The sequence below is a fragment of the Accipiter gentilis genome, chromosome 3 (genome assembly GCF_929443795.1).
Source record: "Accipiter gentilis chromosome 3, bAccGen1.1, whole genome shotgun sequence".
In the NCBI taxonomy this organism is placed as follows: Eukaryota; Metazoa; Chordata; class Aves; order Accipitriformes; family Accipitridae; genus Astur; species Astur gentilis.
Window position 1 is genome coordinate 12,555,457 of NC_064882.1, and position 21,346 is coordinate 12,576,802.

Here is a 21,346-nt window from a genome sequence, read left to right on the forward strand (position 1 = left end):
AAAAAACCAGAAAAGTACAAAAGCATGTTTTCTGTAAATAGCCTGCATGTTAGAATGTATGAATTGTGAGGAAGGAAAGATGGCTTTATGAAAGAACATGTCATTGACAAAGCTACATAATTTTAGTGTCCATTTTAAGTGTATTATGTAGGCATTGTAGTTCTACAATTTGTACAGTGGAAAAGATGGTAGAACTGTGGTATCTTTCAGTACCAGACTTTTTTTTTTCTTCCCCTCCTTTACGTAACTGAATGGTGGTAATAAGGAAAACTACTTTTGTTTCTGTTTGAATATGCAGCCACACTTGATGACCTATGAAATTATTTGCAGGGTAACTACTACAAAATGCATCACCTTCCAAAAATGGCAGATGTATCTTCCAAATACAGACTTTATTGTGCTGATGGTGAACAGTGTTGAAAGAAAGATTAACCAGTAGTTACTAGGAAGCACTCGCATTCGTTTCCTTTAATTGTAATGAAAAGCTAACTGCTTGGTTTGAGTGAAAATGTTTTCAGAATTTTAATGATGCTGCTGTGTGTACCACGTTGTTCTAGTACGTATGAAAAGAGTGTGAATTTTGAGGGGTTTTCTTTTTTCTAGTAGAAAAAGGGGTTTGGGTAGTTGTATGGCTCAGTAAACTTGAAATATTCTTAAACATAAACGTATCTGTAGTTTATACTGTGAACTTTTATGTAATCGGCAAGACTTAAAAACCATATAGCAAACAGTACAGGGAAAGCAGTCAAGAAAAATGAGACCCATGTACAATTAGTGAAATCTCATAAAGGATTATAACAGATACGTTTACTGTAGAGGTGGGTTGGGGTTTTTTTGCAGGGCTGGGGGAAGGTTTTGGACATGATCATGGGTTCCCTAATGTTATTAACATCTTGATCTTTATTTTCTGTCATTTTTCATTGTTCTAGTGTTCAAGTGGGTCAGAAAAACATTAATTGCACTAGTACAAGTCACTTTTGGAAGAACTATCAACAAGTAAGTAGCTGTTACTTTAACTGAACCTGCATTGTTGCTCTATGAAAAAAAGGCAGAGAGCAGAATTGTCAAAAAAAAAACCAAAACCCAAACCCCGGACATTCTGTTGTATGTGATAATCTGCATTTGTTTTCCACAGCTCAGTTACAAATATGTTGTGTTGATTAGAGAAGACGCAGATCTGTGAATTATCTTTTTCCTTATTTTTTTCCCCTACACAGGACTTTGCTTTTGGAAGAACACAGTATTTCATGGGATTTCATTTTATACATCTGTGTATACATATATGTATATATATGTGTACGTGTATATATATATGCATATATACATACATATATGTATAAAATGAGTTCCTGTCCTGTTTTTCTGAACGGCCTGGCTCTGAATGGGTCTTATTAGTTTGTGCTTTATCTTACGGTCTCATGAAGATTTTTGCCAGATCTGAAACTAGGTTTCTGTTTTCAGTAATTTCTTTCAAATCAAACGCGTATTTCCCTAAAGTGACTGAAGTAATGTTTGTGCATGATGAGAACCATTAATTTATAACATGAAACCTGTGTATGCACGTAACCGTGATGTGTTTTCAGAAAGGTGTTTTTCTGTATCATTTGAAGACATGTCTGCCAAGTGACGCCTGGACTAGGCTATGAAGGAAACGTGTGTGTCTGTACACACCTTTTGTGTGGAAAGCTATATCACTGGTCAGAAAAATTTTGGCAAAGTTTTCCTTTTCTTGTCAGATACAAAAGCCTACAGTAAAACTCGATTCAATAGAGCAGATGATTGATACAAACACATTTCCCATGACTCTTCAATCAGTACTGATGCTCTCACACATGATGATGTTTTTCTTGTGAAAGTCTGTGAATCTGTGATTTCTGTAGCACACTCACTTAGCCAAAGGGCCACTGAGAATCTGATGAAATGCATTATTTTGCTTTGGCGTAGCAGTGGGACTATTACTCAGGTAAGTGTCACAGCCCAGAAATCTACCAGCAGAATAGGCTGTTCCTTTGTCCAGTCAGTGCCTAAATTTGCACATGCCAGCATGGCTTTTAAAACCTCCCATGGATGTTATGTAGCGGTACATTGGACAAGAAGTGATGGCAAGTCACACAGTTGTCTCCTGGTGAACTGAGGGTATCTGACGGTATCCATTCACTGAGTTTTAAATTGATCGGTTCATGTGTTCGCACGCTGCTAATAACTGGCATGAAAGACACCTGAGAGAGGATAGAGTGTGTGTGCATAAGCATAGCATGCATGCAGAGTTGCTATGTAGCTTTTTACGTGTTGGTTGAATTTCTACATGTATTGATTCTAAGGGTTTTGGCCGTACTGTGGCACAGTTGGGCAGTACTGCCTGGAGCCTGCTGTCTACCTCGGACTCCTGGTGCTGAAGGCTACAGTGAGTGCCTGCAGCCACAGGAGGCTGCCCTCTCCATTTGTAATCCCTTCACTAATGTGCTGTTGGTATCTGCGAGGGGACTTACTGCGCTTTTATCAAAACTTCATCTGTTTTTATCCCACCAGGCACATCTCTGCATGCAACCAGTTTGGAATTCACTACTATTATTTAGCTGATTTTTATGTCTTTACCCAGTGGAGCCTTTGTACTGCCCATCCTTGAAATATATACACATTTCAGTGTAGTACTTGTACTTTGTCGTATGTGTTTGAGGACTACGTTGAAATGTAGCCTTCTCCACATCTCAGATATCTGGGGTGACCTAGATCCTAGAGTACCCAGAGCTGAATACGACTTGCTGTGATGCTGGTGAAATCACCTCAGATAAATTGGGATAATTACATGAAAACGAGAATCGCTTCCACTACTTCAAGGACTAAAAAGAATAAATCTGCATAAAATGTGAAAGACCAGCTCTGATGTGCTCCCTTCTACACTTCTTTACAGGCAGATCCGTGACACTGTACACTGGATGTTCAGTGAACCAATGCTTGTTTACTACATCGGTGTGTTTCGAGATGCTTTTTGGCCAAATGGGAAATTAGCACCACCACCGAGAGCCAAGAGCGACGAACAAAAGCAAGAGACGAAACAGAGAGCACAGCAAAAACTACTTGAAAACATTCCAGGTGAGATCACTTTCATTCTGCTTAATCATGGATTTAATAGCTAGTGAGGAAACTGGTTAATTGAATAGTGTTCTCCTGCATTTTAGATTTTTCCTGTAGAGTTGTAAATTACAGTTATTTCCATAAATAACTTTGGCCTTATTCTTTGCCTCTCCTGTCAGTCTGGTAAAGGGCACGGATTCAGGTATTATTTGTGGATGCAAAATCCAGTATCACTGTACTTCTGTATGTCATAATTCATCACGGAACCTAAGTTAAGTTGACTCTCTCTGCTGGTTCTCTGTGAGCAAATACCAGCTGGTTCTGCTACCTGGCACTACTCAGAAAACAGGGAGAGTGGCACCACCCCTATTACTTCTTTCTCTTATATTTCAAAATCAGAGGGAGGTCTACCCGTGCTGTCAGTGTTGTGTGTTGCTGTCTGTTTCTGGCAAGAGGTTTCAGGGCACTGAATGTTGGAGGGACCTGCAGCCTGGACAGAAGCATCCTAGATTGGGTGGGATTTGCAGCACTTTCCTTTGCCTGCCCTTACCTCCCAAGGCCAGGCAGCTTCCTCTTCAGCTTGCACATTTCTGGGGCACCGTTCTGAGATGCTCCATCCCGTCCCATTCACAGGACAGGGAGTCCAGTTCCATAATTCTGAATCTTCAGAGCTCACAGAAACCCAAAGGCACCTGTCTGGGAAGAACCGAAATCATTCCATTTAGCCCTTGGAAATGTGCTTAAACATAGCGTGAATGCCTTTTATCTCCCCTCCATCTGAATGGAATGTACTTTAATGAGCTATTTTATGGCTTCACGGAGATATCTCATACCCCCTTGCATTAGGTTGTTTAATCAACTTTTACTGCGAAAACAGCAGCAGGTATGCACGCAAAATATTTGTCATTTGATGTGTAAACAATCCTCTGTTTACTTCCTTCGTTACATACTCGCCTACTTACCTAGAATAGCCTTCCATAGTTGATTTGTGGTTTTGTTTGTTTCTGAGTTTGGGGAGATATGTCAGGACATAGCCGAATGCACTTTAAATTAACGATGAAGATCACTGTTTATTCTCTAATTTAATCCAAAACATAAATAATTGGCTTAGAGTTATCTGCTTACTTGTGGGAAGTATTTTCTATGAAGATTGAGAGGCAATTAAAGTGCTCAATCTGTTTTAACTGTTGCAGGAGTTCTGTCTCTGTGGCTGAAGGTGGATTTAAGTGAATGATTTAATAATGTATGACATTAGACTTGACTCTGAGAGGTGAACTACCTAAAAGGCATACTATATATCATGTTAAAACACTAAAAAATGTTGTCATTGAGATGTATACACTATTATTAACTTGAGAATAAGGGTATCTTTTCAACCTGTGACCTAAGTTACCTGTGTGTTTAAAAGGCTGGTGAACGGGGACGGTGTACCTTGCAGCCAAGGGCCATGAAGTGCAGTGGTTTGGTTTCCCCTCCTTTATGGGCAGCAGTGTTAGCTGGAGGTTTTGCCTCGCGTGAGTGAAACAATATAAGCTGAAGTAACATTTGTTGTAGATACTCTGCAGAGTCTTGTTGGACAACAAAATGCCCGTCATGGTGTAGTGAAAGTGTTCAATGCCTTGCAAGAAAGGAAGGCTAACAAGCATCTACTCTATGTGAGTAACCACAAAAGTAGCCTTTTAACTTCATAATCCTGTTAATTGCTGAACTCTGCTCACTCAGTATTAAAGACTTGGGGGGGTGGTGGGGGGAGTGCTTTTGCAGAGATTTCATATTGGACTACTGTTCTGTGTGCGACTAACTTTTTTTGCTATTAAAGTAAGTTGGAAAAAATGTACTTGGTTCCATCACTTGACTAATTTTTAATAACAAAGCTGTTTAAAAACAGTATTGCTTTTTGTCTAAAAGAGATCCTCTACCGCATCCAACTTGCCTGACTTCATAAGGTGCAAACTGACTTTTTCGTGGAGCTGAGAAAAACAAGCATACCTTGGAGAATCCTAGGAAAGGAGAGCTCCAGGACTGGCTCACAGTTAGGACCTGACAGCCCTCCAGAAGTCCCTGTCCTCCGCTGTTGGTTGGGACTGGTCAGAGTATGCAGCTGGATCCAAGTGCAATACCTTTGCTCTCAGTCAGTCTCTTCTGGCTCGTTGCCTGCAGCAGCCCGGCACATAACGCAGCCTCGGCACAGGAGCGGAGGCAGCCCGCTCGGGAGGTGCCTGCCCTGGCGCTTGCTGGCGTAGCTACCGCAGCTCCCACAGAACAGCACCAGTTTATACAGGGTGGGAGATCCCCACCTGAAAGCAGCTGCCTGTGGCACTTGCCTTCTTGCAGCCTTAAGGCATTTCCCGTGTCATCTGTAGGGCGCGTGCTAACTTCAGGATGAAAGAAAAGTATTTGCGTGAATGATGGAGGATGACTCTAGACGCTTCTGTTACCTGTGATGCTCTAAGCATGACAGAAAGGAAGAAGTAGTTCTCGTTTGGCACCTGTGCTCATCTTGACGCTTTTCTGTTTTTCAGGTTTTGCTGGAACTGCTGCTAACTGAACTGTGCCCTGAGCTGAGAGCTCATTTGGAGCAGCTTAATGCCGCTTAGGTTTGAATCTGCACAATTGGACCACTAGAGAAATGTCTATGTCCAATAATAGACATGAAACTTATTTTCCTCTTTTCCATAGAGGGCTGAGGACTATGATTATTTTTAGCGTTTTTCTTTCCTCTTGAGTTTTTTGTGAAGTAAACAGACTTGAAAAGATCTGATGCTGTAGTAGGGTAGACAAAACAAAGCTGTATAGTTGCCAATTTTTATTTAAATTGTTCTATTTGACTACTCTTCTGTTTCAACTATAGATTGAAAAATAAATGTTCATATAAGCTGAAAGAAACCAGAAAATATTTTAAACATTTATGAAAAGAAATTTTGCTTATAGTGGTAAACTAATGAATGTTGTACAGTTCTAATCTCCTCACTGAGGATTTGAGCATTCCTTTTTTCTTGTGTATTGAAAAAGCCTTGTCGTGCAATACTACATGTAAAGCTATTGTGAAAATTTTATCAATTTTATTTTTACCAAAGATTTCCCGTAGTTTGAAGCATTTGTAAGCAATAAATAACACAACTGGATTGCAGTACTTGATAATGAGGCTGTACTGACAACTAATGAACGAGTTTGACAGCACTAGTTTCGTAAGGAATATTTACGTTACTTTGAAGTCTGTGTCGAAAATATGTATTGTAAACTGGTATGTCCTAACAGAATGCCTGTGTTAAATGTTAGTTGAGAGATTAGTGCTTATGAATTGCTTCTATGAATGATTAAGCAGACATTTAATTAAACCATTCTAATCGCTTCCCTGATATTACTCAGGGCTGTTTTATTCAAATACCCCGATTTCAAACAACCTTCAGATCTTTCCCTTATTTTATACAAGGAAAGAAAACAATGTCTTCACTGTTTTTTTAATTTATGTAAAAATATGTAAATATGGTCTTGATGAACATCTAAATAATTAAACATCATCAAAAATCCCTAGGTGATACTCATTACTTTCTTTTAAATTCAGTACAGTTGTGCTCTTAGAAAAACTGCTTGCAGTTAAGGCTGGCTATATTGTAAGGTACATAAAATCCCTACGCTATATTTAAATCAATGTTTTTACTAATGTCTAGCCTTCTGCTCCAACAGTTTCAAAAAAGTTTTCAAGTCACAGCACAGTCCTAAAGAGCAAGCCAAATTCTGCACATATAAAGTTTTACAAGTAAATAGAAATGTGCAAGCTTACCATAGCAATCAGTAAAATTTACTAGTGGTTAATTGAAGTATCTTTTGGTAAAAGATTCAGCATAACACTGCTCAGGCGTACACACTCCTAGCCAACAGGTTTTCAACTATTTCTGGTACAAACAGGGGCAGTGTAAATGCAGTATGAAGAATGATGGAGGAAAACAGGCCTCATGCAGAGGACACGCAGATTGAATGTTTCCTTACTAATGGTTTTTTTTCCATAGTTCTTTAAGTAGCATTTTCTAGTTTTAGAAGTTGATGTGGTTTGAACTGTAAAGCTTAGTGTCATACCGACCAATTTCCAACTTTGAATCTCTGCAGTCTAAGAGTAAAATGTGTTAAGACACATAAGTAGATCTAGATGCATTAACGAAGCATGTGACAGAAAGTATACACACCACTAATAAAAGTAAGATTTAAAAATAGTCATGACCTGTGAATGGGTTCCATGTGAAAACAAGACAATTTCGGAGTCTAGCTTTTCAGAATATGAAAATTTAATGTTTAAATACTAAAAATGCAGAAAAGGAAACAACCATTTTTGTTTGGTTTTGGTTTGATTCATGTGCTGTATGACATGAAGAAAACACAGGACATCTGTCCCAGTAAAATGTCCTTAATAAACCTGAAGTCTTCAACACCATTTTTAAAAGTCTGCCTCATCTCAGTTAAAGGAAGAGTGTGAGCTTTTTGCTTTCTCTTTTTTTTTAGATAAAAAAGAATCAGTATATTGCTTTAAATAATAATTTCTAGAAAGCTGAAAAGCAAGCAGTAAGTGATGAAAAGTCTACAATTGCTGGAGTTTAAAGATGGTTTATTGTAGGAAATATATGTATATACCAGTCACAGTTAAAGGAAGCACTAAATTCTCCCAAGATTAGCTGCCAGTTCAAGGTCAGAAGCAACGCCAGGATCCAGAAGGCAGGCCTTTGAAAACAAAGAATAGGGAGTTCTAGTTTATAGCTAAAATAAAATAGTGTATTGTCAATATAACATTAATAAGGTCTTTAAGTTTTGTTGACATTACCTGAGGTAATCAACTTGTTAAAATATTAAAGAGTTAATATATTCAGCTTTAAATCCCTGTTTCTGATGCCACGTGAGAAGAATGCAGTGTTTAAAATGAGCATACTTGACTATAGTGTTAGGCTTGGTTTTATTTATTTTTTTTATTCTGTTTGTTGGTATGGTATGTGCTGGTACCGCAGTCAGAAATAGACATCTGCTTACCGCCTAGATCACTTACACTCACTTCCATCATGTGTTTCAGTACCCTCTGGGATGCCTGTCTTCTCTTTCTCACCTCTTTCAAAACTGACTGGGTCTAAGAAGAGTAGGCCAAAACCACAGCTAAGCAGTTAATTAAAAAAGCAAACATGAGTTTAATTTTAAGGGGGTATAATTGTACAGTTAACATGAGACCTATTTTGCAGGTACAAAAGAAACTGAACACACCCACAACTCTTGTTCTAAAGTTACTGCATCAGGTAGCTTCCTTGTTTATTTTCTGTTCCTTCTCTTTTGTTGTTGATGCAGAGATGCATGGCACCAGTCACTAGAAATGATCTCTCTCGATACACTAAGAAGCTAGTGACATTCCTCGATCAGTCTCAGATGTACAGCTAGTGAACGATGAGTGAAAGTTGTCATTTTCTTTCAGTTGTGGTGGTTACACTAGACCTGATGGAAGACAGTGGGAAGGGCTGTACTCGGACAAAGCCGTGCAGCAACTTAATCCTCATGGGCCTCTTCCATGCCTTAAGACTTACCTAGGACTGCTGGCTACAGTGTTCGTAACACCCCAGCTTATATTCCTTTCCCGATCTCCTCCTCATCCTATCCTCTATAACACTTTGACAGCAGGAGAACAAAATGTTTAAAATGTCTATTCGGAGGTTCACCTGCTCTGCTAGGCTTCTTGTATCAGTAGCTTCCTTGAATAAGGAGCCACAAAAATTGTTGTTTGATAATTTGTCATTTACATTACTCTCCATTTATTTGGATTGCACCAAGCTGGACCTCAAAGTATTCTACTTGCAGAAACAAATGGTCTCTACATGCACAGAAATCCAGGTCTCTCTGACGCACAGGTCCAATCTTGCTGCGCTCCCTGCAGTTGGCATAATCATCGTGCCTTGACTGTACCTTTTGGTACCACTGGTACTGTTTAGCGGATTCATCTTCTAGAAGCTGTTATCGATCTTCCTCAAGCAATAAATCTTACTTCAGAACTTTCAAAAATGTGACCTGTTTTTTCCCTATGTATCAGTAGCAGTAGATCCTCAGCTATTGTCATGCTTGGTTTTATGTTTACATTTTTAGCAACCAGTTATGACTGATTTAAATATTGTTAATGAGGACTGTGATTGTTAGAGAATCTAAAGTTAAGGAAAAGTTACGATTTTTCAGTTTGAGAGAATGACAGACAAAATTAATTGGGGATAAAATTATTCAAATTGTTTAGCTAATTTATCTTGCAAGGTACCAAGCTCTTTGCTGTGGTGATTATCACAGTTTTTTTGTTGTTGTTTGGCAGAACGCATTGTTTGCTTAAGCAGGTGGACAGGTAGTATCCTTTTAAGACTATTTTCAGTAGCTTTCAATATACTTCTATTTTACTTTTATTGTTTTCTTGCACAGATTTTTTTTTTTAACATAAATAATGTTGGAGTCTTTAACCAGACAGCAAGTGTAAAGACTCAAATCCAAGGTATCACGCAATTTCATGAGATAGGAACTAGCCTGTAAGACTTCTCAACTTACCTTAGAATAGCATTTTTTAGCAGCGGCTTGATCTTGCTGCACACCTAGGCCAAGCTGGAGGCATCTAGCCAAGTAGAAAGCAGCCATAGCAACTCCCTTGGCTACATATCTAGGAAGACAGTCGGTTACCTTTGCTAACATATCGATGTCATCGTTTTCTGTAATCCTGTTGTGGAATTTACAGCATTAGGTTAGATAACGCTATTTCAAGCAATAATGTAAGTCAACCATTTATGACTTCACCATGCCTCCTTTCCATTTACGTCATTCATTATCCAAAATAAGCTGAAATTTACATGTATTCAGCAGCCTGATGAGAATTCTTCTATTCAGAATTTGAAGTTAGTCTTACTTGAATATTATGATATTAAACAGCAAACAAATATGTAACTTTTGCAGTCACTTTCACTATAGTTATACTAGTTATAAAAGGCAGTATATTTTATGCTAATTGTTCCTATTAAACTATTTCAGGGAAAATAATATGTATGTGGAAGAAAGGCAAAGCTCTTAATTCATACAGTTGAGCAACCTTACCTAGTGGGAGATGTCCCTGCCCACAGCAGGGCGGTTGGAACTAGATGATCTTTAAAGGGCCAACCCAAACCATTCCATGATTCTATGATACTAAAATTCCAAGTTCTTACTAGGCTGTTGGCTGGCAAATCAAAATAATCTGAAGATCTTTATTTTCAGCATGTTGTTTTTACTAAGAACCATTTTAAGAATTGGAGGGTTATAGGTTATACTGTACATAACCACTTAACGTTTGTATGTTTGTACGTACCGCGTAGTTGGTATGAACATAGAAGGACATTCCACATGAAACAAGCTAGACTAGAGTGAATAGCTATCAGTCTACTTAACAGTGCAAGACAAAGACAAGCAGTATTTCACAGAGAAAACAATCCTTTTCAGCAATGAGTATAGCAAACGGTGTTCATAGCTGAATGACTGAATTACCAGAGCTGCTGCTGTGTGGCAGTGCAGCTTCTGTAAGGTGGTAAGTTGTGACATGTTTATTGCTGGGCAGCAGGAGCAGCTTCTTACCGCAAAAAGCGTGAATGCTGTTGTGCGCAGCTTATATAAGTAGTCTGTCTGCATCTTATGTCCAGCAAATTAATAATTTTTTTGACACATTGAACTTTTAACAGATACTAGCCAGCTCTGGAGGTTTGTTACAGAAGTGTGCTGTTTTATCAGCTACAGAACTGGCACCAACATAGCTTTTCTCCTCCATGACTAGTTCAAGGTACAGAAACTTGACACAGACTGGCTATTTTGAATATCGCAGCCTATAACAGAAGTCGCTCTTTCTGCCATACACAAACCACTCCAGCGTGTATGTAGGTGGAGCAGCAAGTCCCACAGTGACTGCCTGTGAAAAGGCTGGTCTGTACTACCGAGCCATGGCTCAGACCAGTACCTCTACACAAGCAGATAATCACCAGAAACCACTTGCCTGCAGATGCCTATTTTGTGGTCCAGGCTTAAAAATGCTGATGTAGTATGCATCCCCATAAGCAGCAACTGATGATAAGCTCAAGGGTAATGACTTGTCACTGTGTGCAGCAGCTACTCCTAGTTCCCAGACCATGCTGCTTGGAGTGCCTATTGCAGGATCCCACCCAGTATCAATGCTTACCTTTCCTGTAAAGGACACAGGAACTGGACCAAAGCACACTGAGCCACAGAGCAAGGAAAAGATGGGGTGGAAATCAGTGGGTAGAAATTACATTCAGATGGCAGAGGTGGAGAGCATTATACTACTATAATTATTATTATACTACAGAGTATTATACTGCTTATATAATACTTGTATTCTTTGCAGTATTAGAGGGGACAAGACGGAGATCATTAAGTGGTTTCAGAGCCATGTTCCTGTGGCGGACACCACAGAGAATGAGGCACCTTGGACCCTGATGACCCACAAAAGCAGGACCCTGCTTCAGCTCCCGCCCTCCAGCATTACAGCCACAACCAGATACGAAGCTTTAACAGCTGCGGACACCCACAAGCAAGGCTTGCAAGGAGGAACTACACCAGCAGCACACAGCGGATACCGCAAAAAGAAACGACGGGTGCTCGTAGCGGGTGACTCTCTGTTACGGGTCACTGAGGCGCCCATCTGCCAGACTGACAGCGAGTCATGAGGGGTGTGCTGCCTTCTGGGAGCAAAGGTCTGAGATGCTGCTGAGGGGGTGCCACAACTTGTCAAGAGCACAGGCTACTATCCATTGCTACTCCTTCACGTGGGCACGAATGACACTGCAAGCCGGAACCTGGGCAGAATCAAGGAAGACTACAAAGCCCTGGGGGTGCAAGTGAAAATTATTGGTGCCCAAGTTATCTTTTCTTCTGTTTTACTGCTTAGAGGAAAGTGTGTGGCCAGAAATAGACATATAATGCAAATTAACTTCTGGCTTCATGGCTGGTGCCATCGTAAGGGTTTTGGCTTTTATGACAACAAGACATTCGTCGATGACAATAGCCTATTAGGGAGGGATGGGATCCACCTGTCTAGAAGTGGCAAGGGAATCTTTGACAGCAGGCTGGCCAGCTTGATGAGGTAAGCCCTAAACTGAAGGACTTGAGGTCTGGGGTCCAAAGCAGCAACACTCACGCCATTGCAACCAACTGGGGAATGAGCCAGGCCAACCAGAGCTGCGACAAATATTCCTTAGCTGCCTCCCAGGATGAGAACCAGAAGACCAACCACCTCAAGTGTATGTATACCAATGCACACAGCCTGGGGAACCAACAGGAGGTACTGGAGCTCCGTACCCAGTCAGAAAGTTACGATATCACAGGAATAACTGAAACATGGTGGCACAAGTCACATGACTGGAGGATTGTGATGGAAGGCTATAGGCTGTTTTGTAAACAAGACAGGCAGGGAAGAAGAGGAGGAGTTGCCCTCTATGCTAAGGAGAACCTTGACTGTATAGAAGTCAGCTACAGTGATTGTGGAAGCCCTATCAAACGCCTCTGGGTCAGGATGAGAGGGGTTGTCTCCAATGGGGATCTTGCACTACGCATCTGCTACCGACCTCCAAACCAAGATGATAAGGCCAACGAAGCAAAATTTGGGTCACTTAAGCAAGCTTTGGGTCAACAGAAGCAGGTTCTTCTGGGTGATTTCAATACCCAGGCATTTGTTAGAAGAACAATTGTAGGAGATGGCTTGTAACCCCCGAAACAAAGATTGAGAGAAGCAGCGTGAGGGAAGCATGAACAATTGCGAGAGATGAAACCTGGTAAAGATAAGGGGCGGGGGGGGGGGGGGGCAGTCACCAAGAAAGCTGAAAAGGCAGAGGTTCTCAACACTTTCTTCATCTCTGTCTTTACCAGCACTGTTGGGCCCCAGGTTGATGCAAACACAGACCCACTGTCAGTGAAGGAAGCATTGGTATGTGAACTATTAAAGGAGCTTGACCCCTACAAATCGATGGGCCCCAAAAATATCCACACGAGGGTGTTAAGAAAGCTGGCTGATGTCATTGTGAGACCACTCTCCATAATATTTGAGAAGTCATGAACATCAGGCACCATCCCAGAAGACTGGAAGAAGGCTAATGTCACCCCCCCACACCTACAACAAGGGCTTAAAGGAGGATCCAGGAAATTACAGGCCCATCAGTCTTACTTCAGTCCCTGGGAACGTTATGGAACGAATCCTCCTGGGGGCTATCACAAGTCAAATGAAGCACGTGTCTGGGAGAAGCCAGCATGGACTCACCAAGGGCAAATCGTGCTTGACAAACCTGACCACCTTCTGTGACAAAGTAACCTGCTCGGTTGATGTGGGGCGAGCGGTGGACATTGTCTACCTGGATTTCTCCAATGCTTTCAGTACTGTTTCCCACAGCCTCCTCCTAGAGAAACTGATGGGTTACGGATTAGACAAGTGGTCTTTGCGGTGGGTGGGAAACTGGCTGACACGCCGCACCCAGGGGATGCTGGTAAATAGCTCCTTTTCAAACTGGCAACCTGTCACAACCTGGGTCGCCCAGGGACTGATATTGGGCCCAACACTGTTTAATATCTTTGTAAGTGATCTGGACTACGGGATCAAGCGTGCCCTGATGAAGTTTGCCAATTATACCAAATTGAGTGGGGAAGTGGACATTCGGAAGGGAGAACTACCCTGGAGGAAGACCTGGATAGGCTGGAAGAGTGAGCTAATGTCCTGGTTTCAGCTGGGATAGAGTTAATTGTCTTCCTAGTAGCTGGAACAGTGCTATGTTTTGAGTTCAGTGTGAGAAGAATGTTGATAACACTGAGGTTTTCAGTTATTGCTAAGTAATGTTTAGTCTAAAGTCAAGGATTTTTCAGCTTCTCATGCCTAGCCAGTGAGAAAGCTGTAGGGGCACAAGAAGTTGGCACAGGACAGAGCCAGGGAAGCTGACCCAAACTGGCCAGTGGGGTATTCCATACTATGGGACGTCACATCTAGTGTATAAACTGGGGGGAAGGGGGGAAATTGCTGCTCAGGGACTAACTGGGCTTTAATCAGCAGGTGGTAAGTAATTGCATTCTGCATCATTTGTATATTCCAATCCTTTTATCATTATTGCTGTCACTTTATTAGTGTTATCATTATCATTATTAGTTTCTTCTTTTTATATTCTATTAAACTGTTCTTATCTCAATCCACGGGTTTTACTTCTTTTTTTCCCAATTTTCTCCCCCATCCCACTGGGTGGAGGAGAGTGAGTGAGCGGCTGTGTGGTGCTTAGTTGCTGGCTGGGGTTAAACCCCAACAGCTACAAAGAACCTTATAAAGTTCAACAAGGACAAGCGTAAGGTCTTGCACCTGGGAAAACATAATCCAGGAGTGCAGCACAGGCTGGCATCTACCCAGCTGGGGAGCAGCTCTGTGGAAAGGGACCTGGGGGTCCTGGGGGACAACAAGCTCCATACGAGTGAACAGTGTGCTGCTGCGGCCATGAAACCCAACAGGATGCAGGTTGCAGCAACAAGGGCAACACCAGCAGAGAGAAAGGAGTCATTAGCCCACTCTACTCAGCGCTGGTCAGGCCACATCTGGAATACTGTGTTCAGTTTTGGTCCCTGCTACACAAGAAAGATGTGGACAGGCTGGAGAGGGTCCAGAGAAGGCCACAAAGATGATCGAAGGCCACAAAGATGATGATCAAAGGCCTAGGAAGCCTGCTGTATGAGGAAAGGCTGAGAGAACTGGGCTTGTTCAACCTTGAGAAAAGAAGGCGTAGGAGAGACCTTACCACCACGTTCCAATATTTAAAGGGTGGCTACAAAGAAGATGGAGACTCCCTTTTTACAAGGAGTCACATGGAAAAGATGAGAGGTAGTGGGTACAAGTTACTCCTGGGGACATTCTAATTGGACACGAGGAAAATTTTTCACAAGAACAGTCAGCCATTGGAATAATCTCCCCAGGGAAGTGGTGGATTCCCCAACATCAGACGCTTCTAAGATGTGGCTGGACAGGGTGCTGGGCCACCTTGTCTAGACCATGCTTTTGTCGAGACAGGTTCACCCAGTTGATCCTTGAGGTCTCTTCCAGCCTGATATTCTATGACTGTAGGGGTTTAAAAGGAAATGGTGAAGGCAGGAGCCTAGAGGAGATTGTGGACTGAGGAGACAAGAAGGCAGGGTTGCCTGTGGGCTTCTACTTGGTCTACTTCGGATTCTAGTTCAAGGCTGTTTTGCTTCACAGGATCAGAAAGAAAAGTTCAACTGTACTGAGTAATTGAGAACCTTATAGTATTAGTTTGTCTATGATTCGCTATTCCCTCTTTAGAGATGAGGTTTTGTAATTCATTCTCTCAAATGTCTCTTGAGTTTGAGAGACAAGAGCATGAATTTATCAATCATTTTCATCTGAGTTACATGGTCTTACATGAAGAACCGTAATAAAAAATAAAGCAAAATTAACTTCACCTTTTGGCTACTGCAACAGCTGTTGAGTAAAATTTTCTATTATAATAATATTCCACAAGATGGCCTTGAGCATAGATGTTTCCACGTTCTGCCGCTTCTCTCAAACACTCCAAAGCAGACTTAGTGTTTCGACGTATACCTTGTCCATAGAGATACATAACACCAAGTGCTCCCTGTGATTCCAGATTTCCATTGCCACATGCTTCTGAATGCCAGAAAAAGGCCTAAACAATAGGCATAAAGTTGGAGTATATATTTACTTTAGCTGCTTTTCTTGCATACTGTTTCCACAAAAGTTTTTACATCAACCACCCTGTAAGAAGTGCTTATACATAAAAGAAAGCAGAATCCTTGTGAGGCTTTTAAACCTGCTTCATTTACTGTCAGAGATGTCAATCAGTAACATCTGCTTGATTTCTGAAGGTTACCAAAGCTGACAAAACTTAAATCCATTCTATCCTTCTCGCTGATACTCCCACTAAAAAAAAAATAAATAATCTTGGCTAGTAGTGTCAAATGAGTCAAAATGAGGGGTTCTGGCCATCTGTTCATACAGGCTTAAATGGATGATAATGCCTAGCAGAACTTACTTAAAATACAGCTTTCAGAGTCAAATAGATCACTGTAATCTTTCTGTGAAATCCAAAATTAATTGAGACTCATGAAACTCAAAGGGTACAAGTGGACTTTACCTTCTTAAGATCTTTTAGAACTGACATGGAATAAAGCATTCCTAAAGTACTCTGGGCCTTTACGCTTGCTTTTGGATTTCCATGGTCTGCAGCAATAAGCCACAACCTAAGAAAATGGGTACAAAGAAAGTTTAAGTAACACAGCATCTTATATTCATTAGGAAAATTACTGACTGCTATTACCTTTCAGCCTCTTCAGTTGACTGCTTAACACCACATCCTTCATAATACGCTCTGCCAAGATTGTATGCCACTGCAAACTTCAAGTGTCTTGCTTCCGGGGCATCAGAGTAAAGTATTTTCTTCATGTATTCCACTCCCCTTTCCTAAAATTGAGACATTTTAGTTATTGCATTCAGGCTGCAAAGAGGATGAGATAAAGAGTCTGAGAATCCACTAACTTCTGCAAGACAGGTAATTTTTCCACTCTGAAGAAAGGCTTGAGGCATACTGGTAGGACAGTCTGGAGAACAGTGTTATACCAAAGCAGAACTGATCTTTGGTTACGAGGGAGCCCCTAGATTTTTTACTCCAACATATTTTTAATGTGAAACATTTCCCTATCAATGTTCATCTGATATTGTATTACTCTTCTTCATTGATAAACATTTTCTCAAAAATATTCTTGTGCATATATAAATGAAAGTCACATCCTAAACTTGCTATATTTTAAATTTTAGACTTCTGTAAACTTTTTCATATTGCATAATGTATCTGAAATCACAGAACAACCTTAACAGAAGGCAAAGTGATGCAACAGCACACTCCATTAAAAATACCTTAGATTCATAATGGACAAAAAAATGATAATGTTAAATAAGCAAATGGAGAACATGGCATATGAGCAGCTGTATAGTGTATCATCCAAGGACCTCAAAAGTATTTTGGAAACAAGACTTACACTGTTAGGATTTAGCACGGACACCCTGTTTAAATACACTAGAAACAGTCCTTTGCAAAAGGTTCCTCTTTTATTCACCTTTCATATTGTAATACACAAAAAAGAAAGAAACTTTACTAAAATGTTTATTTGCAAGTAAACCACTGTAGTAATTATACAGGCATACAGAACAAACGAACCACCTCTAAAACCCAGCAGAATATTTTCTGCTTTGCTGACAATCCTCTAAGCACCAGACAAGAGTCTGGTTTGTTAATACACTGTTTGGTTCATTTTTTTTCCCTCCTGTTTTGTTACCTGCCCTTCCTTTTGTCCTATTTGTATTCTTTCCTCATACCACTCTTTAAGATCATGTTCTCCAATAAATTAACTCTTCTCTTCTTATTGTAGCAAGTCATTCTTTTGTCTTCCTTTTTTGTCACATAAATCTTCAATTTGAATTCTTCAAGTTCTTGCAAATGTAATTCTTCATTTGTCTAATTTAAAAATATTACTGCCCACCACTGGCAGAAGCACAATCTTCTTTAGCATCCATGTAAAAACCATCTTTGTGCAACAGATGTTTTACACTTTGAAATATAGTTGTTTGATTTCCATTTTTACACATTTTATTTTCATTTATATACACTGCTTATTAAAAAGTAACAAATTAATAGCAATTTTTAAACATAGCTTCCACACAAAGTACAACCAAACCCTCAGAAGTTGTATTTTAAAATACAAATTGTCATATTTTTCAGATAAACCTGCTTTATTATAGCTTTTTTTGAGAACTTCTTCAGCCCAGAACCCTCTCTTTAATGACACTTTGTAAACATCTGTACTTTATGAAATTAATTGTAAATCAAAGACCAGTTTATTTTAAACTAAATAATCAAGCTTACAAAGAAGCTCTTGGTGATTATCAGCTAATATTAAAAGTAAAAAGTGTACAGCCGGATTACTCACAGGGTCTTCTTTAGTGCCTAGTCCATCATAATGCATTACACCAAGCTGATACATTGCTTGAAAATCTGTATCCTCGATTTTTTCAAATTGTATTAATGCTTCTTCATACAACCCCTGGGAAAGACAGAATAAACAATGAAGGACACAGAACGAAGTGTACATATGGCAGGCGAACTCTCCAGTACTGTTTTTCAACCTGGAACATTTCCCTCATGAAGAAAGAACAAAAAACTTGCAACCATAGAAGTGGCAGAAAACGGGAGTAAGTCACAATCACAAGAAAGTTGGATAGGGTGGAAGCACTTAGAACTTTCAAACAAGTTTTCTTTTTTTTAATATATATTAAAAAAGCCCTAAATATAAGTAGTGGTATACAAACATCACCTCTGAAACCAAAAGACATCCTGACAACCTTTCTTCCCCTCCCCCAAAATGTCATCTTTTTATTCTAAGGAGGTCAGAGTCTGATTCAGATGCCCTGCCCTATCTATCTGACATCCCTTAACTTAGGTGAGCTATTCTTATACCTCAGTTTAAGAATCTGCTTTTACATCTGAACTAAGGGTTGGTTTCACAAAGACTAAACTCGGATGTTTGAAGATTTTATGGACCCAGCTGTCTGCCCCACATTTCTTATGAAGGCATCACCTGCAACAGCAGATACTTTAACTTCTAAAAAAGAATCTTAGAGAGTATTTGCTTCTGCATTAAGTCAAAGAAGAAACTAGACATAAAAATACACAGTTAAACAACTGTAATGTAACAGTTAACTGAGCCTGGAGTCCTTACTAAAATATTTTTATATAAGCATACTAAGTAAAAAAAATATTAAAATTAAAATGTTCTTCTCTATAATTTTCCGTATGCTTTGATAAAACAATACCAGACTGCAAAAGTTTAAAACTGAGCCATAGTTCAACAGTCAGTCAAACATCCTCACAATGACAAAACACCCCTTGTTAATATTGTCCAAATTATTAATTGTCTAAACTACTAATTGTCTCAGGAGCTTAGCCATAATGACTGTGCAGGCTTTGTATTTTTGAAGAACTCTGGAAAAATAACAGTGCCTTTTTACAACCAGCTGTCATGAGTATCAGAAAAAGACGTATGGGAAGCACCTGTACTCTCACCTTTCCTGAGAATTTTAGTGCTATAAGGAGTCATATGGCTCTGATCAGACAGTGATTTTTATCTAACATCTGAAATTGCAGTACTATGAGAACATGCATTTGTAAGCACTACAGACATATGTCCGAAAATCTGGAAATTAAAACCTGCTCAAAGAATAAATTTAGCAATATATAACAGGGACATCCAAACCAGCTCATCAAGAAACACACAGGTCTTCTGCTCCAAGGGGTCAGTTGTGATCATGCCAAAATCAGGCAATTCATTAACACAAACATTAAGAAGGACAGGACCCAGAAAGCAGAAGCCCTGGGTGAGTTAATTCTGTTTCTGCTGCAAACCCTGAGACTGATTTAGACTGTGCCACTAGCTGCACTACAAACTACTGAATCCATGTACATCACATTTGAAAATACATGAGTCAGTACTTGTACTACATTCTTCTCCATCTTCCTGAACTGAGTTATTCTAATTTGCACAAGAAATTGAGGTTTATGTTCACCTGCCAGCCAGTCTTACACTGTTCCCCAAGCGTTTACTTTCAAATACATGGGCGATGCAATTTTAGCCAAAGTGGGCAGGGACAGAAATCTCAAAATAACATGTTTCAACAAATTTCATCAAAACTGGTGGCTAGGTAGGGAACAAAGACTGAAAGCTGTGTCTTGGGTCTGGGACCAGTACCACGTTAACTGAGACCAGTGTGTTGTGTTTGGCCAGTCACCTGGCCAAAAACCAACTGGGCTTGGGTGTTAGCTCTAGGGATAGGCTGCTGCTTACTTATCTGGTCCTTAGGAGGCCTGGAAGACACCACTAGATGTTTGGGGACAGTGTAGGAAAAACATATTTAGGGGGAACACCTGGCAATTTTAATGGGGAAAAAACAGGAATAGGCATCTCTTGCAGTTTTTTTAAAGTTCTCTCTCTTTCAATGGTATTGAAAATTGTCAGCTTTATAAAATTTACTTAAAAGATGGAAACCACAACCTCTTCGTAGTACAGTTGTCCTTTCAGAAAAGGTGCCAGAGGATCTCCGCCTGCTGTTCTCTTCGCCAACAGCTCCTCTGCTTTTGCAAACAAAGCAGCACGGCTGCAGTTCTCTGCTTAAAAAATAGACATATACATTTGCTTTTTTCCCAAAAGAGGTGGAACAGCATCAATAAGCACACTAACGGTCTGAAGCTGGTGGTGTCCCCTTTTCACGACATTTTTTGAAAGACAAAGATGAAAGAGAGAGCTATTTGATAAAAGGGAAAAGTTCAGTGAAGACAACCAGACCCTTGTGAACCTTAAGTTCGCCACAGAGGAGCTTAAAAGCGAACCTGAACAAAAGCGGGGACTTCACAAAAGTACCTGTCGGTGTCTGCTGGGAAGCAGCGTGGCTGGGGGAGCCTGACGGGCCCGGCTCCAGCCCGGCCCGCGGGGCCCTACCGGAGGGGCGTGCAGGGGGTGGTGGGGGTGGCGGTGCTCCGCAGGTCGGCTCCTTACCTGGCGCCTCGGGGCCGGGCTGGGCGCCGCCGGCCCGGGGCAGGGGCTCGCTGCGCAGCTTCATCCCGGCCCTGCGGCGAGCGGCCTGCCGGGCGGCCCGCAGCCGGGAGGGGGCGAGGGCCAGGCCTGCCGGGACGGCGGGAAGCCGGGCCCGCCCCGCCGGGTAACGGTGAGCCGGGAGCCCCGCGGCCGCGCCTGCTGGTGTCGGGCTCCCCGAGCCGCCAGGGGCGGGGGATGAGGGCGGCCGCCCCGCCGTGTGAGGCGGCGGGGCGCCTCAGGCGGGTGGCGGTTGGTGGGTGTGCGGCGGGTGGCGGCCGGCGGGTGGCGGTTGTCCCGCTTGCTGTCCCGGACCACCCACCTCACCGCAGCCCCGTGGCCTTTAACACGGCAGAAGAAGGAAGACGGGGAAAGTAACGTTCCCTTCGAGTTTGGGGCCATTCTTCCCAAGGAAAGGAGACTGACAGTGTCACGTAGGCCGGGGGGCTGTGGAGATAGCATTCTAGCTGTTGGCCGGTGCCAAACAATGCGAAAATACGTGACGGGAAAGGACAGGCTGCGGTTTGGGCATCCACCGGATCTTTCCCACTACCTGCCTGTCCTGTCGCAAATTAAATGCGGAAGCCCAGTGGGCAAAAAT

General features: G+C 41.3%; 2 protein-coding genes across 4 annotated transcripts in view; one reads left to right on the forward strand and one right to left on the reverse strand.

The window, feature by feature from the left end:
* Positions 1-6,908, forward strand: part of SNX25 (sorting nexin 25) — a 92,243-nt gene extending 85,335 nt beyond the window's left edge. Inside the window, exons 16-19 of the mRNA XM_049796742.1 lie at positions 930-996; positions 2,912-3,093; positions 4,630-4,730; positions 5,598-6,908. Of these exons, the coding sequence (XP_049652699.1) occupies positions 930-996; positions 2,912-3,093; positions 4,630-4,730; positions 5,598-5,672 (425 nt within the window). The 3' untranslated portion in view covers positions 5,673-6,908. The remainder of the gene's footprint in view (positions 1-929; positions 997-2,911; positions 3,094-4,629; positions 4,731-5,597) is intronic.
* On the reverse strand, positions 6,908-20,842 carry LRP2BP (LRP2 binding protein). Of its 3 annotated transcripts, none has more exons than XM_049797089.1 (8): positions 20,710-20,842; positions 20,209-20,321; positions 18,091-18,204; positions 16,425-16,567; positions 16,242-16,347; positions 15,550-15,773; positions 9,625-9,790; positions 6,908-7,788 (listed from the first exon to the last, which is right to left on the reverse strand). In XM_049797089.1, exons 1-8 carry the CDS (start codon positions 20,771-20,773, stop codon positions 7,723-7,725), a joined length of 996 nt encoding a protein of 331 aa, XP_049653046.1. In that variant the 5' UTR covers positions 20,774-20,842; the 3' UTR covers positions 6,908-7,722. The 3 variants fall into 3 exon arrangements, with proteins under 3 accessions (XP_049653046.1, XP_049653038.1, XP_049653054.1); XM_049797081.1 differs by having other exon boundaries at positions 20,209-20,324; XM_049797097.1 differs by lacking the exon at positions 20,710-20,842 and having other exon boundaries at positions 20,188-20,270.
* Positions 20,843-21,346: the final 504 nt, after the last annotated feature.